This window comes from Nycticebus coucang, chromosome 3, assembly GCF_027406575.1.
Source record: "Nycticebus coucang isolate mNycCou1 chromosome 3, mNycCou1.pri, whole genome shotgun sequence".
NCBI lineage: Eukaryota > Metazoa > Chordata > Mammalia > Primates > Lorisidae > Nycticebus > Nycticebus coucang.
This window is the reverse complement of record NC_069782.1, coordinates 45,322,349-45,337,123: the sequence shown is the minus strand read 5'-3', so window position 1 is coordinate 45,337,123 and position 14,775 is coordinate 45,322,349. Positions and strand designations below refer to the sequence as shown.

The 14,775-nt window shown below is 37.2% G+C and overlaps 2 protein-coding genes across 7 annotated transcripts in view; one reads left to right on the top strand and one right to left on the bottom strand.

Annotated features, from left to right (window-relative positions):
• The window catches only part of ZDHHC17 (zinc finger DHHC-type palmitoyltransferase 17), a 101,499-nt gene extending 92,277 nt beyond the window's left edge, over positions 1-9,222 (top strand). The window contains exons 13-17 of the mRNA XM_053582658.1: positions 2,292-2,385; positions 3,195-3,278; positions 4,722-4,879; positions 5,464-5,558; positions 6,372-9,222. Coding sequence (XP_053438633.1) covers positions 2,292-2,385; positions 3,195-3,278; positions 4,722-4,879; positions 5,464-5,558; positions 6,372-6,510 — 570 coding nt within the window. The 3' untranslated portion in view covers positions 6,511-9,222. The remainder of the gene's footprint in view (positions 1-2,291; positions 2,386-3,194; positions 3,279-4,721; positions 4,880-5,463; positions 5,559-6,371) is intronic.
• Positions 9,223-14,343: 5,121 nt separating this feature from the next.
• Positions 14,344-14,775, bottom strand: part of CSRP2 (cysteine and glycine rich protein 2) — a 30,763-nt gene continuing 30,331 nt past the window's right edge. For all 6 annotated transcript variants that reach the window (XM_053582652.1, XM_053582655.1, XM_053582653.1 and 3 more), the window contains exon 6: positions 14,344-14,639. In XM_053582652.1, the coding sequence (XP_053438627.1) occupies positions 14,563-14,639 (77 nt within the window). In that variant the 3' untranslated portion in view covers positions 14,344-14,562. The remainder of the gene's footprint in view (positions 14,640-14,775) is intronic.

Below are 14,775 nucleotides of genomic sequence, written 5' to 3'. Positions count from 1 at the left end.
GCCTGCCAACCTTGGTGTAGTGGCTGGCACCCTACTCACTGAGCTGTGGGCGCTGCCGTATTGTGATCATCTTCAGCGGGTCTGTAGGGAAAGATAGATATGAAATTGAGTGGTATTTATTTATGGAGTTAGGTATAGTAATACTGATGTTGTTTATTTTATTATACATACCAGTTTTCTACAGAAGACTGTTTTGTATATAGGCTGCCGCAGTGGTTAATTCATGTTCCATTTCTACATGGAAATTAAAATATCCCCAAATCATACATGAAACTAAATGCACTTTCATTCCTTTATATACTGCAAGTGAACTAATGTCTTAACATTTGGTTAATAAGATAGACTTAGTTCATGATTATTGAGTGAGTTTTTGAAACAGAATTCTCATTTAACAAATTGTTTTTAGGTTATTTTACTTAATGTTATTTGACCAGTTATGATTTTGAATATTCAAAGTATATACTGCTTTATTTTTGGTATCAACTTTTAGGGTACTGACTGGATTCTTTTTTATGTTCAGACATTATTTTAAAGGATTTTATTTGTGTGCTTTACAAGTGGGTAATTGATGTTCTTTGCTTAACATCTAGAGTGTTTTGATATGCTGCTGTTCTGTGGAAATAATATTCTGTTCCCCAGAGTCAAGTATGTAGCGCTGATATCCTTGCCAGGTGGCAAATTATTTATGTAGTCACTCAACAGAGACAGCGGTTTCATTGTGCAGTAAATATTTGATGGCAAGAACAAGACTATTTTTGTCATCATAGTATAGCTATTTTATCATAAGCCATGTACTTCTAGATAGATAATTCCTTGTTATAAAATAAAGGGCATATCCTATTAAAAAAACAATTCAAATTGATAAGAGGTAGTTGTCATTATATGGGAATGTTTCACTTTGATAAACAGACACATGTAGTAGAGTTTTTTTTTTTTTTTGTTTGTTTGTTTATTTTGTTTTGTTTTTTTTAGTTTTGGCTGGGGCCAGGTTTGAACCCACCACCTCTGGTATATGGGGCCGGCGCCCTACTCCTTGAGCCACAGGCACCACCCAAGTAGTAGAGTTTTTTAGACGAATTACTTTGTAAGTCAACCAAGGAGACAGGTTGAGGAATCTGGCGACACATCACCCCTTCACTGGTCAGTCTGTTGTACAGATTTTCAACTAGTGTCGCCCAAAGGGAAAACATAGTTGAAGGTTGGAAGTGAGGGTAGAAGTTGCTTGATGCATCCCCCTTAATAGATTTAGGCTCTCATCTGTGGTGAACAATAACTTCCCTTTGTCTTTGGCTCACAGATCATTTTGGTAAATGTGAGAATGGCACACTCTACCTGTACCTTTCACCTGTTTCTATAGTGTATAACCTTATGCAAACTAATGAGGAAATGGCAGTGCTTTTGCTGAAACCCCAATGAAGGGTGTTGTAAGATTTTTCTGGCATGAGTTAATAACTCTAGCTCTTATCACCTATCTAGCACTGGGACTGCCAACGGGATCACCGTCGAGTGTTTGTATTCACTTGGCTGATTTGGAGTAATGTAGCGTAGAAAAAGCATTTCAAAACACTTAAAGCAGACAACATAAATGTGAATTCTTTATTCCCTGTTAAGAGCTGAAGAATGGAATTTATGTTTTTTTCTTTAAGAAATAGTGATTATATAAACCTCTTAAGCATGTTCTACTTTCTTGGATACAGTTAAACATGTCAGCAGGGAAATGCTTAATCTGAGATCTTAGGAGGGAAATAGGGTGCTTATTGTTTCTTGATGGATTTGTTAATTTGGGAAAGATATGTATTTTGCTAATGATTTCGAAAGCCTCTTTTATTCACTTCTGACCTTCCCTTTAGTAAGGAACAATTTCATTTTATTTAATAGCCACCACAGTATCATGAGTATTAATTATTAATAATGAGACAGAATTTAGAAGTCTGGAAAGTGATGTTTTTATTCAGAAATTTGGGGGATGTGAATTAAGTATGTGTAGTGTCATGTATCATATCAAATTGGTTTTTAATTCTTAGTTGTTATTTTTATAAATTGATGGTTCTCTTTCATTCTCAAGAGTTTATATTCTGGAATAGCCTTATCCTTTTAGTTTTTGTGGTTGTAGTTGAAATTTCATTAAAGAAAACAATAGTTATTTTTGTTTGAATTCATTCATTTGGAAACATTGGTATAATGCTTTTTAAATATAGGGGTTTTTTTGATAATTGTGTTTTGACAAAATAAATGTCTTTTCTCTCTTAGTATAGTGTCTTAAATAAATCCTTTAACATGCCTATTAACAGATACGGAAACCAGTGAGGTCCAAACATTGTGGTGTGTGCAACCGCTGTATAGCGAAATTTGATCATCATTGCCCGTGGGTGGGTAACTGTGTAGGTAAGTTATACTAGAAATCTCTAAATATAGTGTTCATTTATGTTACTTTAGGTAACTAATAATGTACAGTATTAAATTGATAGTGGAAAGTTTATTCCTGTACCTCTCATTCCTCCAGTCATCTTCTGGTTGACAAATCAGCAGCTTAGCTGACTGGGGGGAATGTGAGCAGTCTTGCGGTGTCATTTCTCTATCAGTTCTTGCTTTCTCCTCTGGGTAACAATGAAATTGATAGGAGGTAAATAATATTGATTTTAATTAAACTAGAGAAAGTAAGGCAGTTAGATTTGAACTAATGTATGTAGAGAGGCACAGAGGAATGGTGGGTAAGAGTTATACACACCCTGGTGTTGAGGAGTGGCGCAGTAATAAGGTCTGAGAGCTGGCCCTGGAGATTATATGAGGTGACATGGGAAACATCACGAAGATTACGTAAGTGTACGGGGGAGAAGCCTTTGAAAATTTGAATTATAAAGTTTATAAAAACAAAGAGAAAATAGGGGTAGTTTAAATCCTCAAAAAGGAAAGAATAGGATTAAAGTCAGAATTGCAATTTAGTTTTTGGGAACTCCTTTGCCTTCAGAATCAACATCTTTTCAGCCATCACATCTTTGTGTATAATTATAAGCATTCTTATTTTAAGATTTTTATTAAAATACTTAGATTTTCTTGAAAACCATTTTATAAAATAATGTATGTGGTTATTGTCCGAGTTGTATCACACCTTACATGGCATACCCCTCACAGGTGTATTACCAGTTGTTTTTTCTTAGGTTAAAAAAAAGAATTGCTTCTGTCTTGCTCTCCAGGTGCCGGCAACCATAGGTACTTCATGGGCTACCTGTTCTTCTTGCTTTTTATGATCTGCTGGATGATTTACGGTTGTATTTCTTGTGAGTACAATTAGTTTTTTGCCTTCTTAAAACATAAATGTTTGCACACTCAGATTTTACTTACCATATTAACAAATCATTACAGTGACAAAAATCTTTTAACTAAAAAATTACGGTTTGGGACACCTTAAAAAGCACAAGAGAAAAATAGATACAGATCTTTGAGATATGTTCAACATTTAGTATAAGCAAACAGTGATTATCAGTTAACTACCATTTATTTATTTATGTATTTATGTTTTGAGACAGAGTCCATACTATGTCACCCTCAGTAGCGTGCCACGTCACAGCTCACAGCAACCTCAAACTCTTGGGCTTAAGGGATTCTCTTGCCTCAGCCTCCCAAGTAGCTGAGACTACAGGCGCCTGCCACAATGCCCAGATGTTTTTCGGTTGCAGTTGTTGTTTAGCAGGCCCAGGCCCGGCTCAAAACTGCCAGCTTCGGTGTATGTGGCGGGCGCCCTACTCCTTGATCTATGGGCGCTGGGCCTGACTACCTTTTAATATTGTGTTCTTTGAGAAAATATGTTGGTTTACAGGCTTCGAAAAGCTTCTGGGTAACATACACCAGCATTTTTCACATGCTTGCTTTACTCAGGTAGTTTATAGATCAGTGGTTGTGCTAGTTGTTTTTTCTTTCCAAACAGTTGGGAAAATAAAGTTTGCATAGAACTTGAAATATTTTGAAAAGTAAGGTATAATTGTTGCCTATTAGAGAATATTAATATATATCAGAAGTTACCTTTTTAAGGATAAGTTGTCCTTCATTCAATCATGTGGATTTAGTACCTTAGAAGAAATAATGGGTTTTTATTGCACTAAGACCACAGTCTGAAAAGAGTTTAAATCACGATACTACTTGAACTGCCTTATGCTTAGCATAAAGATGTATTAGATCCTGGTTTAAGAACTAAATCTTAGAAAGGTGATTTTCTGGTCCTCTTAACCCTACAGATTTAAAAATGATCAGTGTTATTGCCCTAATGATCAAAAGGAAGCTACTTCCTAAAATAGAGATGGGTAGATTTGGTAACAGCTTGACCAAATTTCTGATCCAACACTTCTGAGAGAGAACAGTATTTCCTGCCAATAACGGTAGTTCTTTATGGCAGCAGCTCTCAGAGAGCAGAAGATTTTGTATTAGAGAAAGCTTACCTCACTAGGGTGAGCCTGTAGTGTTAGATACCTCCCCAACACACACAAATCTCACTCATGTATGTCCTCCTGTCCTTGTGTAAAGAAGATGTTTTTTTAAAAAATACTGTGTATGTAGTACCAATCAAATACGACTATCCTTATGATACAGTAGCATTTTTACAGATTACGGAATGTCATGAATTAAATCTAGATTGTTAGGTTATGTTTTCTAAGTGGTGCCAGCACAGATGTCTTTGTGAGGTACTTGGGGTGATTGCTGAGTAACGTGAGTATTTCTGGTTTTAGACTGGGGGCTGCACTGCGAGACCACTTACACCAAGGATGGATTTTGGACGTACATCACTCAGATTGCCACGTGCTCTCCTTGGATGTTTTGGATGTTTCTGAACAGCGTTTTTCATTTCCTGTGGGTGGCTGTCTTGCTCATGTGTCAGATGTACCAGGTATGTGCAGGTGCACCAGCTGAAAACTCTTGTCCCTGCTGATACAAGAGGTGGTAGGGTGCTCTCTGCCTAACCACCCTGCTTTTCAAGGATTAATCTTACTTTCAATTTACCTTTCCCTTTCCTTTCTACTGCCCTCTTCTATTCTTTCCTCTTCTGTTAGAACATGTAGTACTTCTCTCAACAAAATTTTTGTTATTCTTGAGTCAAATTCATGATATATGTGAGCTTAGATTGATGATGCCATTAACTTTGTGTTTATTTTCACTGTATTTTATTATGTATGGATGTCAATATTTATTCAAAAGCTTTTTAAAAGTAATTAAGGGTATTTTAAAAGCTCTTTCTTAGAGTGGCTAATGGAGAAATTGTCTGGATACAGGGTCTGTCTGTCCACATGCATCATGCTAAGTAACCTGTTCTCAAATACCCATTGAACTGACTTTGCACAGAGACAAATGATATGAAAACCAAAAACATACTTTATTTATTTTTTTTCTCCATGCTAGTCCTTTTGAGAATTACTTTTGTTTTTACATTAAATATTCAGAAAGAGTAATGGTTTGCTTTTTCTGACCTCTTAGATATCATGTTTAGGTATTACTACGAATGAAAGAATGAATGCCAGAAGATACAAGCACTTTAAAGTCACAACAACGTCCATTGAAAGCCCATTCAAGTATGTACATGTTTATAAATTTAATTTTTCCTAAGACTTCTGGAGAAGTAACAGTTCGCTCAATATGACACCATAACAGATTCATCATGTTAACATATATATATTCGTGATACCTCTTTATGTATATACATATTTTTTGATTGTAAATTTGCATTTAATCTGGTGCTTTGAAACAGTAGAGTCAGCCCTCAAGTTTTTACGGTGATAGTAACTATTGCATACTTGGAGAAAAGAAGCAAACCTTACAAATAAGAACAAAGGGAGTCAGTTGGGTAGTTGTGAGAATTCTTCCATAGGTACAATAATTATATCGGATATAAAACTGATTGCTTTTCCAAATGTGTTACTGAAGTCCTAAAATTCCATGAACTTATCTGTGACATTTCTTTTTTTAAATTGTTATTCCTAGCTCCACTGCCAAAGTCATGCTATTATAATTACTGTTTCTTTTTCTTTCTTCCCAATTTTGGAGATAGTTTGTCTTCTTGCAAAAGAGCCACCAAAGAATTGTAACAAAAACTCCATAAGGCATAGGAATGAAGTAAATGCAAATTTGAATAACTTTAAAATTTAATTGTGTAGCACCTTAAGTTAGCAAAAGAGAAAAAAATATATCAGTATTGGCAGAGAAGTGGAGAAACATAAATTCATATATATTTTGTAGAGTTACAAATTGGATCTTTCTTGCAAGTATCCTGAGTTTTTAATTTTCGAAAAATATATTTACTGCAAAAACTATATTGAACATAGGTATTAAGTCATTTGTACTGACTAACATTTTTCTTTTTGTTCTTTTTGGGGGGCCATTTTTAGCCACGGATGTGTAAGGAATATTATAGACTTCTTTGAATTTCGATGCTGTGGCCTCTTTCGCCCTGTTATCGTGGACTGGACCAGGCAGTATACGATAGAATATGACCAAATATCGGGATCTGGGTACCAGCTTGTGTAGCAGCATCTTTATTCTATGAAGCATATTGCTGAGTGGTGCCTGGAAATTTGTCTGTCTGTGTCTCTCTCACTCGAATCCACGTCCTTTGAGCAAGAGCATGCTATGTGTAGGGCTAACAGTGAATTTAATGGTCTTTTGTTCAACACTTTTATTAACAAAAGTAAACATGGACAGAACACACTGCCATTTCTGGGAAGAATAAAGATCATAAAAGGAATTTGAATGGTTCTGAATGTGGAAATTCACAATATACTCACCATTTTGGTTTTGTTCTCATAGTATTTTTCATGAAAAATGGGTGAACTTACTCTTTTGACAGACATGGAGTACTGATCAGAAATGTTTGATTTTAATTAAAACTAAATTTATGCTATATGACTAAATTTTAGGATGCAGTCTATTAAAAAGTATTGCATCTAATTCCAGGAGGATTGTCTTACATTGATTGATTAGTATTATGTACATTTTAGAATGTACACGTAAATACTGTGATGAAAATCATGTGGTTTTATTAGGGATCTACTGTACTGTGTCTTCAAAGGCACAAGAAAATAATGTTCACAATAAAATGTGCTAACAATATATTGTTTCTATCAGCTGTTGCAGTGCTAATATATTTCTAGTTAAGTGAAATAATTTGTAGTAACCTTGTTCTGAGGTTTTATGGTCTGATAATGAAGCACTTGCATGAGTATAGTAAGTTATATTATTTTGTTCAAATTTAAAAGCCCTACTAAGTGCATGATACACCACATAGATTGTATAATAGCAGATACTCTCCAGTGAAGCATAAATTAGAATTTAATCTGATGTTAAGCAGTCCCATTTTTAAAAGAGTCAAGGTGATATTTTCAAGAAAAGGCAGAATAATGCAAAATTCTCAGTAACGGAGATAAGTGGATATACTTCTTTTTAAATTCTGAGCTGCAAAGTAAATTATAGACAAAACAATGGAGTTTTTGTAAAGATAGAGCATGATCTCTGTACAACATGTGAATAAAAGAAAAGCTATTGGTATAGTCTGGTTTCTAAAAAATGACCTATCAGAAAGCAGAATTTAACCCCCAAGATTATTTCCATTTTTCTATTGAATATGTTTTGAAATTTATTCTTTCTGAAACGATCTCAGAAAGACTTTCTGTTAACTGTGATGCACTGATGAACTTTTGTCGCAGCATTTCCGCACCTCCGTGGTGAACACTGTTTCCATGGCTGTTGTTTATGGAGTGAGACTGGGTTAGTCATCTTAGGTGTCGCAGCAAACTGTGGTTCGAGCCCCTGTGGGAAACCTGTGAGAGGGAATGGGGTGGGAGAGGGGATAGGAAGGGTGGTCAGCCTGATAACAGATCCTAGACCAGTGTAAAGAATGTGTATCTCTATGTAAATAATTTACCAAATAGTTTTCTCTTTGTGTCTGACGTTTAGTGTTTCTAAAGCTGCTCATTTCATTTTATCCAACCAAAAAGAAAAGGGAGATAACTAATGAGCTTCTAGTGATGTTCAAACTTGCTGTTAATAGGCATTATACCCTGCAAGTTCACTGCATGTGTGATGCTTGGTGAAATTAGTATTCTCTGTAAAACGCAGACTGCAGGTATTAAAGCAATCTAGTGGTATACCCGCCCCTGGCCTTAGTAAGAGGAGCAGTGAAGATGTATATAGTTGATGTTCAGTATTTCCAAATACCATTTTTATATAGTAGTTTCTTTGAATATAATTCACACATCATAAAAGATTACCCTTAGTGTATGTGAGTGTTTTAATAATAGAAAATTGGCATATGTACTTTATTTTTGAAAAGGGAAGAGATGGGTGTGGGTGGCAATAGCATCGTGCCATTTTGTCATAGAATGTAAAAAATTGGTTAATGTTAACAAATGTTTTCTGCTAGTTTTGACTACTAATTGGGGGAAATTTTAGATAATTTTTAAATTCAAAGTTATTTATACAGTGCTAGAATTTGTTTTAATTTTTTGTATTTTGAGCCACTTCACATGAAGACTCAGTTGCAATTTTTATCAAATACATTTTTATCAACAGTTGGAGACTATGGTGGTTTTTTTCAGAGTTTGGATAAGAATGTTGTTACCATGTTCTTTCTCTGTGGTACAACATTCTTTTCAGTACAAAAGAAATGTCTTTCGGTTAAGTATACAAAAACCTCTAGAAATTACACGGAAAATACTAGCAATGTGAATGCTGTAGGAATAACCATCTCATAGTACCAGTGAAATCTATCACTTAAACGGTCAGATGGTCAGGAGCCAGCCGTGCTGCCCTGCGCCATCCACTATTTTGGTAGGTCCTGTGTATAGAACCAACTAAATCCAGTTCTAAAGTCGTATACGATGATGAACCTTTTGGGAATAGTTCATATCAGCGTAATTGGATACTTTTAGCAAATAGGAACTTAATTCTCAGTTCTGAACGTGAATTACTTCATTGGAATTTTTTTGTTCGTATTTTTGTTGTTTCCAGGAATTTATTTGAAATATTAATAGGTGTAAAACAGCATCATTATACTTAAGCTATGGATATTTTTATTTTATTTTATATTTTCTTTATTTATAACTGTGCCAAGTATTATTTTGCTACTTACCGTGTTACTCTGTGGAAAGAAAAACCTGTAAAGTGTTTAATAAATTAGCTCTCCTTACATAAATTAAATCTGTCAAAATTTTGTAAAATATTAATCAGAATAAATACTGACTCCTAAGTGTGTGCTTGTTTATGATTTCACTCAGTTTACTTTGGGAAAGTGATGAACCATGATGTGGTACCTAGAACATGAAAAGATTCTTCTATCCTGATCAACTAGGAGTCACATGGCACAAGAGTGTAGGAATTTGCAAATGTAAAGGTGGTGTTAGCATACTAAAAAAATTTTTTTCCAATTCCGTGTGTATGCATGTGGGTGTGTAATTTTTTTTAATAAAGAGAATACATTTTTAAGAATTATGGATTACATGGAGTTAATTAGGATCCTCAGGGACTATAAAAAATCTGCAAGTTTTAAATGTAAGTATGTATTATCATAAAATACGGTGAAATGAAACCGACCAAACATTCTAATATTCATGGCAAAGAGAACGTCTTTATTTGGGGATTTACAAAGGAAAGATAATGAAGGAGCCCTTTCCTGTTGTTTACATGGCTGTCTATGGATTGAGGACCCAGTGTATAGAACAGGAATATTTTCAGATGGGACCAATACTCTATGTGTAATTACTTTGCAATATTGAAAAAAGTGCTTCAAGAGTAGCCCAGAGCGCAGGTAGCAGCATTCAGAACAACTGTATAAAATAAAGCCATTGGCTTTCATTCCAGCCCAGTGCTTTGCTCCTCTGTGTCGTCTGCTCATCTCGCTTGGTCCTGCCAGGTCGGCCCTGTGATAGGGATGTCTGGTTCTGCGAGTTTATAGAGGGGACTGGAAGCAAGTGGTCAGACCAGGCTGAGAAGTCTTAACTATTTTTTTTGTGACAGAGTCCCACTATGTTGCCCCCAGTACAGTGCTGTGACATCACAGCTCACAGCAACCTCCAACTCTTGGGCTTAAATGATTCTCTTGCCTCAACCTTCCAAGTTGCTGGAACTACAGGCTCCTGCCACAGGGTCCAGCTATTTTCTTCTTGCACTTGTCATGTTTAGCTGGCTTGGGCCGGGCTTGAACCCGCCAGCTTTGGTGCATGTGGCTGGCGCCATAACCACCGTGCTACAGGCACCGAGCAGAAGTCTTAACTTCTTGTCAGAAAGTAAACCATCAGTTCCATAAAGTGATCGTCCTGAGTTTTCCTTTTTTTTTTCTTTGTGTGTCTAATAGTCTCACTAAAGAATGGCTTAGACTGCAGTGATGGTGTCATCACAGCCTCAAGTTCTTTTATCTCAGCCTCTTGTCATGAGTTTCCTATTGAATATTTACGTGACTTTTAAAATGGAAAAATTTGTAATTCCAAATGGAACAAACACTCAGAATGTCAGGTCAGCTCAGTCACAAAGTCAAGGAAACCAGATGTAGCCCTTAAACTTTTTTGCCTTTGAATTGGGTATGAATATTTTGTTCAGAGAGATTGTTAAAATATCGCTGTCTTCAGACATTTATGAGGATTGATAAATTTTTCACAGATTGGGCCAATTTTTAGTACTTTGAGATTGTCTTTTTTTTTTTTTTTTTTTTTTTTTTTTGTGGTTTTTGGCCGAGGCTGGGTTTGAACCCACCACCTCCAGCATATGGGACTGGCGCCCTATCCCTTTGAGCCACAGGCGCCACCCTCTTTTTTTTTTTTTTTTTTTGTAGAGACAGTCTCACTTTATCGCCCTCTATAGAGTGCTATGGCAATACACAGCTCACAGCAACCTCCAACTCCTGGGCTTAGGCGATTCTCTTGCCTCAGCCTCCTGAATAGCTGGGACCGCCACAACGTCCAGCTATTTTTTTTGTTGTTGCAGTTCGTCCGGCCCCTGTTTGAACCCACCACCCTCGGTACGTGGGGTTGACGCCCTACTCACTGAGCCACAGGCGCCACCTGAGATTGTCTCTCTTCAAACCATCATTGTTGCTGCTGTGCTTCTTGGAGCTGTACGTTTAGTTTTCAACAGATTTGGAAATTTGGTCGTTTCTTCAAATTTTTTTCCTCTTTCAAGAAACTCCAAGTACACATTAGCTCACTTGAGATTGGTTTTTAAAATTCTCTTTTTTCTCAGTGTTTTTATGCAGTGGCTAGTCATTATTAGTAATTTGATTAGCAACTCATGTCACATTTTTAAAGTTTTCGTCTACAAAGTGTGATTTGGACCTTTTTTAAAATCTTCCATATCTCTACTTAAGTTAAAACTGCTTTAATGTCCTCCCTGCCAATTTTTCCTACCTCTGTCAGTTCTGGGTTGGTTTAGATAGATTTTTTTGCCCTTGGTACAGATTGTGTTTTCCTTGTTTGCATGTCTGGAAATTTTTGACTGAAGGCCAAAACACTGTGAATTGGGTGCCGGATATTCTTGTAATTCTTGTAAAAATTCTTGAGGTTTCTTCTGGGATACAGTTAAGTTACTTGGAAAATTTGATCTTTTTAGATCTTGCTTTTAAGATTTTAAGCAGGACCAGAGCAGTGCTCATTTTAAGGCTGATCATTCCCCATTACTAAGGTAAGAAACTTGTGTTTATGCAAAACCCCAGGGTCATGTTTCCCAGTCTCCCTGCTGGGAACAGGCACTGTTTCCACTCAGCGTGACACCAGACGCTGCTGTTCCCTCAGAGCCTTTTGGATGATTCTCCCTCTGGCCCTGGTAGCCACCTAACTTGCTTATCTGTCAGAGCTCTGCTGAAGACCCACAAGGCTCTACCTGTGTTCTCCCCTCTTACACTGTAACCTGGACATTCTCAAAGCAGTAAGCTTTGGTAATTAAGAGTGTTCTCATTTTTTTCACAACTGGCCTTTGTGACCTAATGAGCAGCATCCCAAACATTTTATCATGGAATTTCCTTTGCATCCAGTGAGCAGGTAAATCTGGTTCCTGTTACTTCACCTTTGCTGTAAAGGGAAGTGTGAATTAAGTTTTAAAACATGTTTTATGTGGATAATGTTAATAAAACTCATAAACAAAAGCTCTTTAGAGTCCTCAATAATTGAAAGTAAAGAGCTCCTGAGATCAAAGTGCTTGAGAACCACAGGTCCAGACCAGTATTTCCCCAGATGTTGGTGTTTCCATGGACAACCAATTCACTGTAAAATTTTCAAATTAACCATACTTTTCAACTATGGGATCTCCAGGCATTACATATGCAGTATGTACTGTTTATCTATAGGGATACACATATACATAACACACGTGTATCGGTAACATTCCCTAAAGGTATGTGATCAGGAAGACTAAGAACTAGAGTTGACAGTAGTTCATAAATGTAAACCAACATAAGGGGATGCAGATACCTCAAAGGGGTAGTTTGTAAAGAAAAGATGTACACGTTGAACATACAGCACTTCACTACTGCATTGGGGTTACTCTGGGGCTACTTTACCCACTTAAATTGAAATGACCAAAGTGATTCCTTGCAGGACCATGTTGCCCAAAGCCAAATTCATTTTTCTACCCCAAGAACCACTGGAAACTAATTTTATAGTTTTGGAGTATTTCTGCTGTGGCTCCCAATTTAATCAAGAATGATTTTTAAATATGGATATCTTATTTTACCAAAAATCTCGAATAGCCACACATTGTCAACTTCATTATTTTTCCTCTAGAAAATCTACTAGCAGCCAACTTCCAGTTTGGGATATATGGCAGGAATGGGAAATGTAGGCTTCGTGTGGGGGAGCAGTTTACTAGGTTTTGCATTACTTCTTTTGGCTATTTCTTACTGCCTAACAAACTTTCCAAAAGTTTGGTGGCTTAAAACATTTTTGTTTGTAGATCTGCGATTTGGTCAGGGCTCATCAAGAACTCAGGTTGCATCAGGTAAGCTGGTCCAGAGTGGGGAGGAAGCTGAGTAAGGATGTACCGGGTGGAATAATCAGAAGGCTCACTCACCTGCATGCCTGATGGCTGATCTGTGTTGAATGAATTTCTTAGCAGAAGCTATAGATGTAATGCCTACCTGTGGCCTCTGCACGTAGTCAGGGCTTCCCCAGAACATGGTGACTGATTTCCAAGAGTGAGCATTTCAAGAGAAAAGAGGCAGGCAAGATCATCTCTTCTAACCCAGCCTTGTCCACCACTCTTGGTTAACAACCAAACTTAGTGACAGGTTTTTATTTGAAGGGAGGGGAATTAGACTGTCATTTGATGGTGATGTCAGAATGGTGGATGTTTTAAAACTACCACAGGCAGAATCAGAAGTTATTCTATAACTCTGGAATCTTTTATTGCCAGTTAACTACTTTCCAGCCTGGTTAATAACTAAAATGCCCTCCTCTCCCACGAGGGAACTGGTAATGCCTTATAATAGCAGTCCCCAACCTTTTTGGCACCATGGACTGGTTTCTTCTTTCCATGAAGGTGAGGGTTATAAGAGGGGATGGGCTAGGAGGAGCTCAGGCAGTGATGCTGTGTGCTGGGTTCCTCTGGCCTGCAGCCCTAGAACACCTGAAGTTGCCCAAGGCATAGATATAAAATATCCACCCACGACATCCAACATATTCCCATTACAGCGCTGCTTATTTTTTGGATGTCATGCCACACCCCTTGTCAAAATAAACAATATTAGATCTTAGAAAATAATGTGCTTACAGACCAGGCTGGCTCAACTTTTCTAATGTCATTACAGACTGATTTCACACCTTACCCTTTGGGAGAAAAAAAAGATTAGATTGAATGTGATAAAGAACTAAAGCTTCCGGGAAAGTAATGAAGCCATACCTCAGAGTCTAATCTCCTTTTCTACTTGAGCCAGCTGATTGTGCCTGCCCAGAAAATGCAACATTCTTTGCTATTTATGTAGAATTGAAATGTGTGAAAACACCCCATTTCCAGGAGTTAGTAAATCAGAATCTATAACATTAGAGCATTTAACAAGTCATGCCAAGTCTCAGTCTGTGGTTGTCTATAAATAGTGATTTTCAGCTATAAAGGAACTAAACTACAGTGGGGCTGGAAGGAAAGAAGCTGCAGTGCTCATCACGGCTCGGAGCTGCGGAGATGGAGCTGCCTGCTGTCTCCTTACCCTCCCTCCTGAGGTTCACTGGCCAGCTCCAGACAGACATTCTTTTCAACACCTGTGAGGCAAACATTAACCTACTCTGGGTACAATGGGGTTGATTCTCTTTAACAGAGGCCTAAATGATTTTCTACTAACAAATACAGCAGCTCTTCTAAAAGGTTATTTAAAAGACAACACAAAAATCAAGCTGAAGTTTTATTTAAAAAGAAATGGTTCTTAAAAACGCTGGAAAATAAAGCAAAAGGATACAGTGCTCTCTTCCTACAAGTTAGCCAGCCTATCCAGGAACAGGGTAACCATAAAATGCTGGTGGAATTTCACAGTAGTTTAGTGGTACAAGATCTGTGCCTAGAGTATGAAGAGATTCTCGGTGGGCGATGCTTAGTTCTGGGTTTTCATCTTCACTGAGCATGAACGAGAGCCCCTGCTCCTTGGCCATAGCCGAAGCCCTTGGGCCCAAAGTTCTTAGCATAGCATCCTACAAAAGAAAAGGAAGAGCTGGTTCAAGTCTGTAAGCTTGCCTAGCATTACATAACAAATCACCTAAAGTAACAAGCTGCTGGTTGTAGCAGAGTTCGAAGTCATTTAGGATCAAAGCATGCCGGGCAGCAAGT